Source organism: Bubalus kerabau, chromosome 4 (genome assembly GCF_029407905.1).
Source record: "Bubalus kerabau isolate K-KA32 ecotype Philippines breed swamp buffalo chromosome 4, PCC_UOA_SB_1v2, whole genome shotgun sequence".
NCBI classification, from domain to species: Eukaryota; Metazoa; Chordata; class Mammalia; order Artiodactyla; family Bovidae; genus Bubalus; species Bubalus kerabau.
Window position 1 is genome coordinate 82,791,114 of NC_073627.1, and position 16,294 is coordinate 82,807,407.

The window sequence follows — 16,294 nt, forward strand, 5'->3', positions numbered from 1 at the left end:
ACTACCTGATCCGTCGTAAAAGGCTGGCAAGAGGTCCCTATTGTGCATTTTGTCCTGGATTGGTGATGTCTTCAGAGACAATAATTTTTTGAATACTGCCCGTTTCTGTAGTCCCATATGTGCATTTTATTCTGTTAGACTCAGCATGTACTGAGTTTAGATCTAATACTTTATATCTTTGTCCACCCTGTCCCTCACACTTGGAGTTCCTCCCCTGTCCATAGTAGGTTTTAAGACCTACTTCATAATACATGCCTGTAAGAGCTCCTTGACGTTTCCCATTGCCTTATGTACTCTGAAATTCTGTTATACTTCATATTGCACAATTTATCGCTTTAAAGTGTGATATTCATATTTTAAGCATATACAAGCACCATGAAGGCAAAACTTGTGTCTTAAATCCTGCCACACATGCACTACCTGTGGCATTTTGTAAAGCCTGCTTCTGTGGCCTTTACAGCTCATATGTGATAGATGCTGAATGGATATTTATTGATTCTTGGAGTAATCTCTGGATTGTGGTTCTATTATTTTTTTAATTTATTTTTAATTGGAGGATAATTGCTTTACAATGTTGTGTTGGTGTTTGCTGTACAACAGGGTGAATCAACTGTAAGTATATGTATATCCTTTCTTTCTTGAAGACTGGATTTGTGGTTCTTAAAAGTTAGGTTTACAGGCTATTAGACAGTCACTTATCCAGAAGTTGAATGGACAGTTCAAGGGGTTTGGTAGAATACTAGACAGTTTTTCTGTACTAAATTATTTGCATTTTCTTCTTTATGAAAATAATTGATTAATTTTGAATATCATGGTTAACATGATGCAGTTAAACTTAATTCAGTAGTTTAAAACACTGCATGAGTCTGTTGGTTTTGCTAAGAGAAGGATGAAAGCTCTGAAAAGATTATTCTTACATAGTAAAAACAATTTTGTTTCTTTTTCAGAAAGAAACATTTTGGCTTCTTGAAAAGGCTGAAGCTCACTAAAAATGTTAACAGTTATCAAGCTGACTTTCTACAGTTAGAATATATTTAAAATGTGTTCTTTATAACTTAAAATTTTTTAAAAACCAAAGTTATCTGTAGTCTAAGAAAAGAAGGAAATCCATGGAGGCACAACACTGCTGTCCAATATATCATCGGCTTTGTTACTAATGAGATTCCAGCAGATTGATAATGCCAGAGGCCTTGGAGAGTTAAGATTCTAGAGGGAAGGCTGGTAAAATGTGTTGTTCTAAATGGCATAACCACTAAACATGAATAACTTAAAATCAGATGAGAAAAACTTATTAAAAGAGAAAACAAAGTAAAATAGTTTAACCCTTCTAATAATCAACTCTGTTTGCTTGATAGGAATATTGGATTTCAGTACTCTCATTTTCTTCTCCGAAAATATATACACACACACATGACTTAGTGACTGAAAAAAATATATTTTAAAACCTGATGTTTGGTTCCTAAATAAGAATTAACTTAAAAACCTTTTTTAGAAATTTTCAAGCATAAATAGAAAATAAAGTGGGAATTTTAACTCCCATATACTCAGCTGCATCTTCAGTAATTTATCTGCAGTGTACAATCTTTTTTCATCCATATTCCTACCTGCTTCCTACCTGCTATATTATTTTAAAGCAAATCCTGTATTTTTTCAGTTCATTTGTAAATATTTTAATAACAGTGTATCTCTTAAAGATAAGAGCTCAGTTTTTAAACATAATCAGAATACCTTAAAAAGTAGCATTTCTTAGATATCAGATAATATTCAGAAAGTGTTCAAATTTAACCTAGTTGTTCATTGGTGGATATTGTGATATTAAGATCGACCTGTTGGGTCAGGTGTTATCAGCCTTGCATTAATGGTTTTGTGCTGTACTTAGTCACTCAGTCGTGTCTGACTCTTTGCAACCCCGTGGACTGTAGCCCACCAGGCTCCTCTGTCCATGGGGATTCTCCAGGCAAGAATACTGGAGTGAATTGCCATGCCCTCCTCCAGGTATCTTCCCAACCCAGGGATTGAACCGAGGTCTCATGTATTGCAGGCAGGTTCTTAACCAGCTGAGCTACCAGGAAAGCTCCATTAATGGTTTTAGTAGCTATTTAGTATTGTCTTTTCCCATTATTTCATTAGGGGTTACAGAACAGTAATAATGTAATTTTAATCTTGAGATAGCCACAGTTCAAATTTCTCTGATTGTCTTATAGTATTTTTAATTTTAAATTTATTTTTTAATAATTTGAAGTTATCTTTATTTTATCCTTATTCTTTTAAAATTTTATTTATTTTTTAATTGAAGGATAATTGTTTTACAGAATTTTGTTGGTTTCTGCCAAACATCAATATGAATCAGACATAGGTACACAAACTATGTAAGATACAGTATCCAAATAAGGTCTCTACATTGCAATTGGATAATATTCCGCCTCTTTTTAATCTGTATGCTCCCCCTTTTCTCCCTCTCTCTGCAGTTTATTTCTTGAAGAATAGGGAGTTAGAGTTTCTCCATTTGAATTTGCTGATTGCATCTCAGTGTTTCATTTAACATTGTTTTTCTGTAAATAGGTAATTAGAAATAGAGTCTTGAATCAGATTCATGTTCAGTTTTTTTAACAGGAATATTTAGAAGCAATGTTGTATCCTTAAGGCACACAGTATATAGTTCTTCCATTTTTTGTGAGCACATTGTAGCCTTTGGAATCTGTTCTCCACAATGGCTGTTAAGAATGTGCTTGATTTCTTGAACCTACCCTGTTTATTTAACTTACATGCAGAGTACATCATGAGAAACGCTGGACTGGAAGAAACACAAGCTGGAATCAAGATTGCCGGGAGAAATATCACCTCAGATATGCAGATGACACCACCCTTATGGCAGAAAGTGAAGAGGAACTACAAAGCCTCTTGATGAAAGTAAAAGTGGAGAGTGAAAAAGTTGGCTTAAAGCTCAACATTCATAAAACAAAGATCATGGCATCCGGCCCCATCACTTCATGGGAAATAGATGGGGAAACAGTGGAAACAGTGTCAGACTTTATTTTTGGGGGCTCCAAAATCACTGCAGATGGTGACTGCAGCCATGAAATTAAAAGACGCTTACTCCTTGAAAGGAAAGTTACGACCAACCTAGATAGCATGTTCAAAAGCAGAGACATTATTTTGCCAACAAAGGTTCGTCTAGTCAAGGCTATGGTTTTTCCTGTGGTCATGTATGGATGTGAGAGTTGGACTGTGAAGAAGGCTGAGCGCCGAAGAATTGATGCTTTTGAACTGTGGTGTTGGAGAAGACTCTTGAGAGTCCCTTGGACTGCAAGGAGATCCAACCAGTCCATTCTGAAGGAGATCAGTCCTGGGATTTCTTTGGAAGGAATGATGCTACAGCTGGAACTCCAGTACTTTGGCCACCTCATGCAAAGAGTTGACTCATTGGAAAAGACTCTGATGCTGGGAGGGATTGGGGGCAGGAGGAGAAGGGGACGACAGAGGATGAGATGGCTGGATGGCATCACCGACTCGATGGACGTGAGTCTGTGTGAACTCCGGGAGTTGGTGATGGACAGGGAGGCCTGGCGTGCTGTGATTCATGGGGTCGCAAAGAGTTGGACACTACTGAGCAACTGATCTGATCTCATCAAGGTGTAAAGCAAAGGAGAAAAGGAAAGATATAAGCATCTGAATGCAGAGTTCCAAAGAATAGCAAGAAGAAATAAGAAAGCCTTCCTCAGTGATCAATGCAAAGAAATAGAGGAAAACAACAGAATGGGAAAGACTAGAGATCTCTTCAAGAAAATTAGAGATACCAAGGGAACATTTCATACAAAGATGGGCTCGATAAAGGACAGAAATGGTATGGACCTAACAGAAGCAGAAGATATTAAGAAGAGGTGGCAAGAATACACAGAAGAACTGTACAAAAAAGATCTTCAAGACCAAGATAATCACGATGGTGTGATGGAATGTGAAGTCAAGTGGGCCTTAGAAAGCATCACTATGAACAAAGCTAGTGGAGGTGATGGAATTCAAGTTGAGCTATTTCAAATCCTGAAAGATGATGCTGTGAAAGTGCTGTACTCAATATGCCAGCAAATTTGGAAAACTCAGCAGTGGCCACAGGACTGGAAAAGGTCAGTTTTCATTCCAATCCCAAAGAAAGGCAATGCCAAAGAATGCTCAAACTACCGCACAGTTGCACTCATCTCACACCCTAGTAAAGTAATGCTCAAAATTCTGCAAGCCAGGCTTCAGCGATACGTGAACCATGAACTTCCAGATGATCAAGCTGGTTTTAGAAAAGGCAGAGGAACCAGAGATCAAATTGCCAACATCCGCTGGATCATCGAAAAAGCAAGAGTTCCAGAAAAACATCTATTTCTGCTTCATTGACTATGCCAAAGCCTTTGACTGTGTGGATCACAATAAACTGTGGAAAATTCTGAGAGAGATGGGAATCCCAGACCACCTGACCTGCCTCTTAAGAAACCTATATGCAGGTCAGGAAGCAACAGTTAGAAGTGGACATGGAACAACAGACTGGTTCCAAATAGGAAAAGGAGTACGTCAAGGCTGTATATTGTCACCCTGCTTATTTAACTTCTATGCAGAGTACATCATGAGAAACGCTGGGCTGGAAGGACAAGTGGGAATCAAGATGGCCGGGAGAAATATCAATAACCTCAGATATGCAGAGGACACCATCCTTATGGCAGAAAGTGAAGAGGAACTAAAAAGCCTCTTGATGAAAGTGAAAATGGAGAGTGAAAAAGTTGGCTTAAAGGTCAACATTCAGAAAATGAAGATCATGGCATCCGGTCCCATCACTTCATGGGAAATAGAGGGGGAAATAGTGGAAACAGTGTCAGACTTTATTTTTGGGGGCTCCAAAATCACTGCAGATGGTGACTGCAGCCATGAAATTAAAAGACGCTTACTCCTTGGAAGAAAAGTTATGACCAACCTAGATAGCATATTCAAAAGTAGAGACATTACTTTGCCAACAAAGGTCTGTCTAGTCAAGGCTATGGTTTTTCCAGTGGTCATGTATGGATGCGAGAGTTGGACTGTGAAGAAAGCTGAGTGCTGAAGAATTGATGCTTTTGAACTGTGGTGTTGGAGAAGACTCTTGAGAGTCCCTTGGACTGCAAGGAGATCCAAACAGTCCATTCTGAAGGAGATCAGCCCTGGGATTTCTTTGGAAGGAATGATGCTAAAGCTGAAAGCCCAGTACTTTGGCCACCTCATGTGAAGAGTTGACTCATTGGAAAAGACTCTGATGCTGGGAGGGATTGGGGGCAGGAGGAGAAGGGGACGACAGAGGATGAGACGGCTGGATGGCTCACTGACTCGATGAACGTGAGTCTGTGTGAACTCCGGGAGTTGGTGATGGACAGGGAGGCCTGGCGTGCTGTGATTCATGGGGTCGCAAACAGTCGGACAAGACTGAAGTGACTTAGCAGCAGCATAATTTAAAAGTCCTTTTTAATTTTTATTACTCAAAATGTTTAAAAACTCTTGTATGTTTGTTTACTTTCACTGGGTAATTAAAACTTTTATTGTAACAGAAAGCAAATCTAAAACATAAAATATTTTCATTTATCTAGCTTAGGGGATCTCTGTAGCTCTCAAGCATTGAGAATTGTTATAGATGATAATAAAAATAGAAGTATTGTATTTTAGCTTTTTTTATTATGTAGTATGTTCCCTTTTTAAAATACTGAAATTTTAAATTTTAAAGTGATTGCATTTTTCATAGTTGTAATTTTTCTCCTTGTCAGTAAAATATTTAAAGAGTGGTAGGTGTTTTATTTAGTTGCCAAATATTTTTCCCTTTATGGTTTTATCCCATGTTTGTGGTGTTGTTGTTGTTTAATTGCAAAGTCCTGCCTGATTCTTTGTGACCCTATGGACTGCAGCACGCCAGGCTTCCCCGTGCTTCACTATCTCCCACAGTTTGCTTAAACTCATGTCCATTGAAGGCTTCCCTGATAGCTCAATTAGTAAAGAATCCGCCTGCAATGTGGGAGACCTGGCTTCGATCCCTGGGTTGGGAAGCTCCCCTGGAGAAGGGAAAGGCTACCCACTCCAGTTTCCTGGCCTACAGAATTCTATGGACTGTATAGTCCACGGGGTCACAAAGAGTTGGTACAGAGTTTGACTAGAGTATGAATTAAGTTGGTAGCAAAGAAGATAGCAGGAAAACAGAAGAAAAGTTGAACATACACAGATCAGAAGAAAATGGAATAGAATTTATATTTGTGAGTAGTTGGCTATGGGATTAACCATAAGAGATGAATACTCAATAAGTCCTTGAACTCTTTATTGCTTTTTCCTTGAAAAATATCAATATTTTAACTCTTTGTCTTCTGTAACTTTTGCTTAGCCAAGTTCTTAAACTCTTTTGTCCTTTCCCTTAGGTTATTTGGTTCATTTCTTCAATTATATTGCTTTTCTCTAAAATTCTTTAAATGCTATTTAGTATTTTAGGGGCCACCTATGTTACTAGATTATATAAAGGAGCAGAATTAATGTAGTTAATTCTGTAATGTCTCTTGTTTGTTTATATATATATATTTAAAGTATTTTAATTTTTATATATTTTTAAAGTATTTTTATTTTATATATATATATATATATATATATTTAAGTATTTTTATTTATTTGGCTGCACCAAATCTCAGTTTTTATTATTTGACCATGCTGTGTCTTAGTTGCAGAATGCAGGATCTAGTTCCCTGACCAGGGATCAAACCTAGTTCCCTGCATTGAGAATGAGGGGTTTTAGCCACTGGACCACCAGGGAAGTCCCTCTTTGTGTATATTTTAAAGTTACTTTGTTTTATTTTTAAAAAATGTAATTGTATTGGAGTGTATGGATTTATAGTTGTTTTAGTGTTAGGTGTACAGCAGATGGACTCAATTATGCATATATGTATTTACATATGTCCATTCTTTTTTAGATTTTTTTTTCATTTAGGTTATCCCTGAATGTTGAGTAGAGTTTCCTCTGCTATACAGTAGGTCCTTGTTGGTTATTTGCCTTATATATGGTAGTGTATGTGTGTTCATTCCAAGCTCCTCATGTATCTCTCCCCTCCAAGTTTTCCCTTTGGTAACCATCTGCTTGTTTTGATGTATGTAAGTCTTTTTCTGTTTTGTAAGTCAGTTCATTTGTATCTGTTTTTAAAAATTAGATTCCACACATGAGTGATACTATATGATATTTATCTTTCTCTCTCTGACTTACTTCACTTAGTATGATAATCTCTAAGGTCCATCCAGTCAGTTCAGTTCATTCACTCAGTCATGTCTGACTCTGCGACCCCATGGACTGCAGCACATCAAGCCTCCCTGTCCATCGCCAGCTCCTGGAGTTTACTCAAATTCATGTCCATTAGTCTGTGATGCCATCCAACCATCTCATCCTCTGTCATCCCCTTCTCCTTCTGCCTTCAATCTTTGCCAGCATCAGGGTCTTTTCAAATGATTCAGTTCTTCACATCAGGTGGCCAAAGTATTGGAGCTTCAGCTTCAGCATCAATGAATATTCAGGACTGATTTCCTTTAGGATGGACTGGTTGGATCTCCTTGCAGTCCAAGGGACTCTCAAGAATCTTCTCCAGCACCACAGTTCAAAAGCATCAATTCTTTGGCACGCAGCTTTCTTTATAGTCCAACTGTAGTCCAACTTTCTTTATAGTCCATCCATATTTGACTACTGGAAAACCATACTTTGACTAGATGGACCTTTGTTGGTAAAGTAATGTCTCTGTTTTTTAATATGCTATCTAGGTTGGTCATAACTTTTCTTCCAAGGAGCAAGCATCTTTTAATTTCATGGCTGCAGTCACCATCTGCACTGATTTTGGAGCCCCCCAAAATAGTCTGTCACTGTTTCCACTGTTTTCCCATCTATTTGCCATGAAGTGATGGGACCAGATGCCATGGTCTTCATTTTCTGAATGTTGAGCTTTAAGCCAACTTTTTCACTCTCTTCTTTCACTTTCATCAAGAGGCTTTCTCACTTTCTGCCATAAGGGTGGTGTCCTCTGCATATCTGAGGTTATTGATATTTCTCCTGGCAATCTTGATTCCAGCTTGTGCTTCCTCCAGCCCAGCATTTCTCATGATGTATTCTGCATATATAAATAAGCAGGGTGACAATATACAGCCTTGATGTCCTCCTTTGCGATTTGGAACCAGTCTATTGTTCCATGTCCACTTCTAACTGTTGCTTCCTGACTTGCATACAGATTTCTCAAGAGGCAGGTTAGGTGGTCTGATATTCCCATCTCTTGAAGAATTTTCCAGAGTTTGTTGTGGTCCACACAGTCAAAGGCTTTGGTGTAGTCAATAAAGCAGAAGTAGATGTTTTTCTGAAACTCTCTTGCTTTTTTAATGATCCAGCAGATGTTGGCAGTTTGATCTCTGGTTCCTCTGCCTTTTCTAAATGCAGCTTGAATATGTGGAAGTTCATGGTTCACATACTGTTGAAACCTGTCTTGGATAACTTTGAGCATTACTAGTGTGTGAGATGAGTGCAATTGTGCGGTAGTTTGAGCATTCTTTGGCATTGCCTTTCTTTGGGATTGGAATGAAAACTGACCTTTTCCAGTCCTGTGGCCACTGCTGCGTTTTCCAAATTTGCTGGCATATTGACTGCAGCACTTTCACAGCATCATCTTTTAGGATTTGAAATAGCTCAACTGGAATTCCATCACCTCCACTAGCTTTGTTCATAGTGATGCTTTCTAAGGCCCACTTGACTTTGCATTCCAGGATGTCTGGCTCTAGGTTGATGATCACACCATCGTGATTATCTGGGTTGTGAAATTCTTTTTTGTATAGTTCTTCTGTATATTCTCGCCACCTCTTCTATAATATCTTCTGCTTCTGTTAGGTCCATATTATTTCTGTCCTTTATTGTGCCCATCTTTGTATGAAATGTTCCCTTGGTATCTCTAATTTTGTTGAAGAAATCTTTAGACTTTTCCATTCTGTTGTTTTCCTCTATTTCTTTGCACTGATCACTGAGGAAGGCTTTCTTCTTGCTATTTCTCTCCTTGCTATTCTTTGGAACTCTGCATTCACATGCTTATATCTTTTCTTTTTTCCTTTGCCTTTTGCTTCTTTTCTGTTCACAGCTATTTGTAAGGCCTCCTCAGACAGCCATTTTGCCTTTTTGCATTACTTTTCCTTGGGGATGGTCTTGATCCCTGCCTCCTGTACAATGTCATGAATCTTCGTCCGTAGTTCTTCAGGCACTGTGTCTATCAGATCTAATCCATTGAATCTATTTGTCACTTCCACTGTATAATTGTAAGGGATTTGATTTAGGTCATACCTGAATGGTCTAATGGTTTTCCCTACTTTTTTCAATTTAAGTCTGAATTTGGCATAAGGAGTTCATGGTCTGTGCCATAGTCAGCTCCTGGTCTTGTTTTTGCTGACTGTATAGAACTTCTCCCTCTTTGGCTGCAAAGAATATAATCAGTCTGATTTCGGTGTTGACCATCTGGTAATGTCCATGTGTAGAGTCTTCTGTTGTGTTGTTGGAAGAGGGTGTTTGCTATGACCAGTGCATTCTCTTGGCAAAACTCTTATTAGCCTTTTCCCTTCTTCATATTGTACTCCAAGGCCAAATTTGCCTGTTACTCCAGGTATTTCTTGAGTTCCTACTTTTGCATTCCAATCCCCTGTAATGAAAAGGACATCTTTTTGGGTGTTATCCATGTTGCTGCAAATAATGTTGTTTCATTCTTTGTTATGGCTGAGCAGTATTATGTTGTATATGTGTACCATGTCTAAGTTAGTTATTTTGCTGCTTTATGACTTCAATAATTGGTCTAATTTTATGCTTGCTCTCTTCCCCCAGCCATTTTTTTTAGTAATGTTTTTAACAGTTAATAGTATGAATTCTTAATATCTTAAATTATATTTGTATTATTTTACCTCAAACCCCTATGTCTTTTATTTTTCTTGGTGGATTTCAGTGATCTTACTTTAGCATCATGAATACATTGAAACTATTTTTATTTCTCTTAGAGGAGTACAAATAATTTCCCTGAGATTGTTTTGTTACTCTCAGACGCCTAAGCCTGTGTAAAAGCTTGAAAATGCTCCTTTGTAGAATTCTCTTAAAATTTACTCACTCCCCGGAACACAGTTGTGCACAGATGTGCATGTGTGCGCATGCACACTCACACACTTACTTTCACATATGCAGAGTGGGGTGCAGAAGGACAGAACCATGACTGCACTGATATTTTGAGGACTTAGAATAAGGCATATTAGGTTAAGGTTCGGAGAAGGCAATGGCACCCCACTCCAGTACTCTCGCCTGGAAAATCCCATGGATGGAGGAGCCTGGTGGGCTGCAGTCCATGGGGTCGCAAAGAGTTGGACACGACTGAGCGACTTCACTTTCACTTTTCACTTTCATGCATTGGAGAAGGAAATGGCAACCCAGTCCAGTGTTCTTGCCTGGAGAATCCCAGGGACGATGGAGCCTGGTGGGCGGCTGTCTATGGGATCGCTCAGAGTTGGACACGACTGAAGCGACTTAGTAGCAGCAGCAGCAGCAGGTTAAGGTTACTGTTTTAGAAAGAGTGTACAAGTTTTACCCCTTCTGATTGGAGGGTCATAATTGGTAACAAAAGACCCTACAATTTTCTGATACTGAGGATGAGAGTAAATTATCTTTGAAAATGTATTCTTATGTTTGCAAACTATATCTTAAAAATAAGTCAGTAGAATGAAGAAAATTAAGAACTAGTGAAACAACAAAAAAGTATGATCTTAGACCTTTAAATAGTTTGTCAGGTTACATTGTACAAGTCACTTATCTTGTTTTCACATTTGTGAAGTGAAGTACTTCTGCTGAATTATTTCAAGTACAGATTCTACAAAGCTTTGGCCTCTACAGTGCGGGTATAATGGGCAGATGGGACTCAGGGATGCTTTTACTTATACTGTGCTACAGAGAACTCAGTCACTTGGATTTCGATAATTTTAAATGTAAACAGAGAACAGCAAATTCATAGAGGACTGTTTCTTCTTCGAGTACTATGTATACTACTGTTTCTGATTAAAAAAAAAAAAAAGTAGAGCAAGTTCCACCTCTGCTCTCTAAAAACATTTGAAACAAACCCATAGAAAATATAAATGAAAAAAGTTTTTCATCAAGATTTTTCTCCTTTGAAACATTGGGAGCTTGTGTATAAACATTTTGATCCTGAATCTCTAGTGCTGATAACTTTATGAACTTGTTGTTTAGTCCATTAAGTCGTGTCTCTTTTGCGACCCCATGGACTATATAGCCCACTAAGGCTCCTCTGTCCATGGGATTTCCCAGGCGAGAAGACTGGAGTGGGTTGCCATTTCCTCCTTCTGGGGATCTTAAGTTTATGGCAGAGGAGCTCTTCAGCTGTGGCTGCTTTTTGAGTAGCTTATATAAATAGGCTTAAAGAGTGATCTGAATTAAGTGACAGTATATAGCTCAGTAGATCTTAGCCATTTCAGAAGTGTTTGAAAGAGGGGGAAAAAAAAAGGATGAACATAATATACCATCACTTACAAATACTTTTACATACTCACATATATCCCTGTAGTCTTTTTTGAGAGCAAATATAGGCTGATGATTTGCCATGTAAACTACAGGATCTACTAAAATAGATTCTCCACTTATTTAATGAAAATATCTGTTTCACTCATTCATTTATTTAGATTCAAAGCAAACTAATTTCGTAAAAATGCAGCTGCTTCAACATTTGTGACTTAATGTATAAGAGATTCCATAGTTGTTGATTAGTTATACATTGATCCCTAAGGTAATATGTGAACTTCAATTATAATGCCTGAACTTTGTAAATGTACTTCTTTTCACTAGAAAACTGTTGCCAATAAAGAGTTTTTGGTCAAAAAATTTTAGTAGAGCAGGATTTACTGACTTGTTACTTATTTTTCATTGGCTACTTTCATTGGCTAGTAGGAAATTCTTTTGGATTATTATCCAGCTGACAGATATATTAAATGAAATATAAGTGATACCTGAATCTTATGGGGAGAAAAAAGGAAAACAGTTTAAAATATTGCCATTTTATATATTTTTGTATATACAGCTTACTATGTAAAATTAGGCTTTTGGGACATCCTAAGACAATCTACCTTAATTTTTACAGGAGAGAACCTCTGAGAAGGTAAGGGATTTTCCCCAAATTATATGATTAAAAGCAGAGTAAGGGTTAGAATTCAGGTATTCCAACTTTGAGACTCTCCCTTTCTCCCCAGTCATCCATTACATTCTGCTCTTCATTCATTATCAGGCAGCAACTTCTAGCCTGAAAAAACAATCACATTTTTCTAAAAGCTTATATTTAAAAATTTTTTAAACAGGCTGCATATTTTCACTCAGAATCAGTGACTACAGATTTAGAATTCTAGAGTAAAGCCTGTTAGGCATGAAAATTAACTTTGAGACTATAAACAACTTAGCAGCACTTTTTTTCTTAAATTTGTTCTGTCTCATGTTAGAATACTTAGATGTAAAGCATTATTTATTTATACAAAAGGCTATATTCATTTTTTTCTGTAGCTATTTGGAAATATTTTTTGCTCTGGAGAGATATATAAAATATTCTTTTGCATTAAATGATAAAAATTGGAACTAATTTTTTACAAGTTCTATTTGTGGACACATAATTTGTTAGCTCATTTTCTACTTTAATTTTGGAATGGGAGTAGTTTTTGAATAATTAGGATATAGGAGAATCAGTTAAGGTCAGTAAATCATTTACTTTAAAATCCATGGAGTAGAATTTTTATACTTTATATTATCAGAACTTTCCATCTGTCAGTCTATGTTTTATAAATGTTTTCCCTACCACAGGAAAATTAACAAAGCTAACAATTGGGGGATCATTACTTTCTTTTTAAAAGACATATCAGGAATTTAAAATAAATAAATTGGAGGTATAGAGGAGCACTCAAAGTTGTAACTAACTTGTGGACTTTAGTAATGGTCCAAGACCATAGTGGTTGAGAGCTACAATCCGTGTTTATGTGCACGTTCTTAGCATCAGTTACTGAAGCCTTATAACAAATGCATTTTTAAAAAATTGTGGCTTACTAACTTCATTAATTAAAATCCTATTGATGAAAGTTATTTTATCTTAGAAAGTAGCCTCAGGCATTCTCCTTTAATTTATTGATTTAGAACAAAGTGTTTGAAAAAGCATATGAAAAGCATATGAAAAGCTTTGGAATAACTGCAGTGCACATGGTGTCCAGCTTACTGGTGATATTTTTCTGTTTTTATAGTTTATAAGGCAGAGTACTTTAAACTTCTTTTTGAGTGGAATTTTACTTCAGTAATTAGCAGTATTCTGTCCAAAGGGTGTCAACATTTTGTAATGTCAAGGCTTCACTGTGGTCTAAAGTGGTACAACATTTTAATTTGGAAAGTTGGTCAGGGACATCCATATGATGGTATACATTTCCCAGTGCTTCCATGTTCTAGTAAATTGGGATGAAAAATAATTAAGATTTACATTAAATTAGATGTTTTCAAAGTTGATGGGGGAATTCCCTGGCAGTCCAGAGGTTAGGACTCAGTGCTTTCACTGCCAGGGCCTGAATTTGATCCCTGGTCAGAAAATTAAGATTCTTCAGGTAAAAAAAAAAGGTTGAGGAGTCAGGGGAAAAGGGTTTGGGATGAGGCTTATGGAATTTGGGACTCCAGTGTGGGAGGTGGGGGAGGTCAAAGCAGCCCTTACATGATAAATAGAAGGGAAATTTTGCTCAGAGCCTTTAGGTCACATGATTCTGTCCCTTTCTGTGTGTGTGTTACAGGCAAAGGGGAAGATAGCGATGTACTCAGTATAAATGCAGACGCTTATGACAGCGACATAGAAGGCCCCTGTAATGAAGAAGCAGCTGCTCCTGAGGTCCCAGAAAATACAGTCCAGAGTGAAGCTGGTCAGATAGATGACCTGGAGAAAGACATTGAGAAAAGCGTGAACGAGATTCTGGGGCTTGCAGAGTCCAGTCCAAAGGAGCCCAAAGCCGCCACCCTGACTGTTCCTCCGCCAGAAGATGTTCAGCCTTCCGCACAACAGCTGGAGCTGCTCGAACTTGAAATGAGGGCCAGAGCTATTAAAGCCCTGATGAAAGCTGGTGATATAAAAAAGCCAGCCTAGTTTATTTAATGTGTCTGAATATTGGATGTGTTTGAACAGTGCCACGCTATATCATTTTGTATCTAAAGTTTATCTGGGGGTCTTACCTGATATTTCTCATATAACTCTTACTAGATAAACTCATCTTAGGTCTAAAATACATGTTATTGTTGTTACTTTTGTATTATGTAGTTGTTTTTTGAATTCATGACACATATCATTGGGTACTCTAGATACTTTGTTAGATGAGTATTTAGTATATCTGCAAATTAATATCTGAAAAGCCATTAGCTAAAAAGAGTCATGGTATTTTTTTCCTTTATTTTGAAATATTTTGGCATCAAACCAAAAGTTTATGAAATATTGACCAATCATGTTGCCTTCAGGCTATCTATATTTTGCAATAGAATATTAAATTATTGCTCCTAGGTATATTAACAATTTAAGTTGAATTATGTTTATATGCACTTTTAAAATATGTGCCATTTTGAAGATGCCTTTTATGGGTATGGACTTAGTAAAAACTGAACAACATTTTTGTTACAAGGTGGAGATCCAAAGTGGCTGAGCAAAGCTTTTTTATAAAAAAGGAAAAATAAGGACTTAAAGCATTTTTTAACAGCGTCGAATTAATTGTCCAACTTTAATTCCAGCAAACCATTCTAACAGGTATTTGATACTGTCGAACTCTTAGTTCAGTTTTTTTCCTTCGATAAAAAGGGCACACATTTTCATTTACATTCCAGGCAGTTAGGAGAGGAGACTATTTTATTGTACAGGCTTTCATCTGATGTTTTTGCTTGAAAATCTTATGTGCTATAATTCCATGAATTAAAAATCGTTAAGACTATCATTCTAGATCTGAGGACTTTTGATAGATTTCCAAAAATGAATTTAATTTCAGGAAGTTTTGATAAGTGGATGTAATAATTAATTTTGTATAGTTTTTGTAAATAGATTAACATGCTGCCACAATTATGAATGCTTTTTGTCCCATCACTAATTGTAGTTGTTTGATACCAGAATAAATTTAGGTAGAGACTCTTAACTTAAAATAAATTTTTTTTTTTAAATATAAATCTGAAACTGTTGTTTTATATTTGCTAACAAATATAGTATATTGGTAAGGCATGTTCTGTTAGTGTTGTGGGAGGATTTTCCTTATACACAAAAGAACTTAGAGGGATTGTGTCTTTTTAGCTGGCTTAATTATATATAAATTTTAGAGGATCTCTTATGGAAATAGTACTTGGGCTTCCCTGATAGCTCAGTTGGTAATCTGCCTACAACGCTGGAGACCCGAGTTTGATTCCTGGGTCAGGAAGATCCGCTGGAGAAGGGATAGGCTACCCACTCCAGTATTCTTGGACTTCCCTTGTGATTCAGCTGATAAAGAATCTGCCTGCAATGTGAAAAACCTGGGTTTGATCCATGGGTTGGGAAGATCCACTGGAGAAGGGAAAGGCTACCCATTCCAGTATTCTGGCCCAGAGGATTCCATGGATTGTATAGTCCATGGGGTCACAGTCAGACACGACTGAGTGACTTTCACTTTCTTTTTCACTTATGGAAATAATATCTATGAAACACTGGAGTAGCAGTTACAAATTCATTTTTGTTGTTCCTGAACATGCCTTTAAATAATCCCGTCATTTCTTTTTTCTTGCTGAATCTTTGTGATGAAGCACAGAGGCCTGTATCATTTGAAATGCTTCTCTTAGGCTGATAAACATGGGTATGATTTAAATAGTTCTCGTAGTTACTGCTTCAAGATGAAAAAAATCAGTTTCTATTTCCACTTACACTAAAAGTTAAAATGATAACAAAGTAGTGCAGAATAAACTTTATTGCTACTTACTAATTATGAGATGCAGTAGATGACATTTGTGTGATGGAACATAGAGGAGGAGAAAGAGGTCTGAGTGCTTTGTAGCTGATTAAAGTCACCACCTTCACTAAGAGTTGTGTGCCTGCTGTATTCACTGTGCAGAATGCTTTAGAGTACATTTGACTAGAGGGGGTGTATGTGAGGAAGAATGAGTTGAACAAATTAGGCTACTTAGATTACTACTTTGGAAAAGCAACTTTTTTTTTTTTTTTGTGATGTTAAAAGACATGAGAGGTTTTTG

General features: G+C 37.1%; 1 protein-coding gene across 2 annotated transcripts in view; it reads left to right on the forward strand.

The window, feature by feature from the left end:
* CAAP1 (caspase activity and apoptosis inhibitor 1) overlaps window positions 1-15,244 on the forward strand; it is a 71,800-nt gene extending 56,556 nt beyond the window's left edge. Inside the window, exon 6 of one of the 2 annotated variants that reach the window (XM_055577868.1) lies at window positions 2,772-2,920. In XM_055577868.1, coding sequence (XP_055433843.1) covers window positions 2,772-2,905 — 134 coding nt within the window. In that variant the 3' untranslated portion in view covers window positions 2,906-2,920. Of the gene's footprint in view, window positions 1-2,771; window positions 2,921-13,839 lie in introns of those variants that run through there. The other variant, XM_055577865.1, reaches the window with a different exon arrangement.
* The last annotated feature ends 1,050 nt before the right edge of the window (window positions 15,245-16,294 follow it).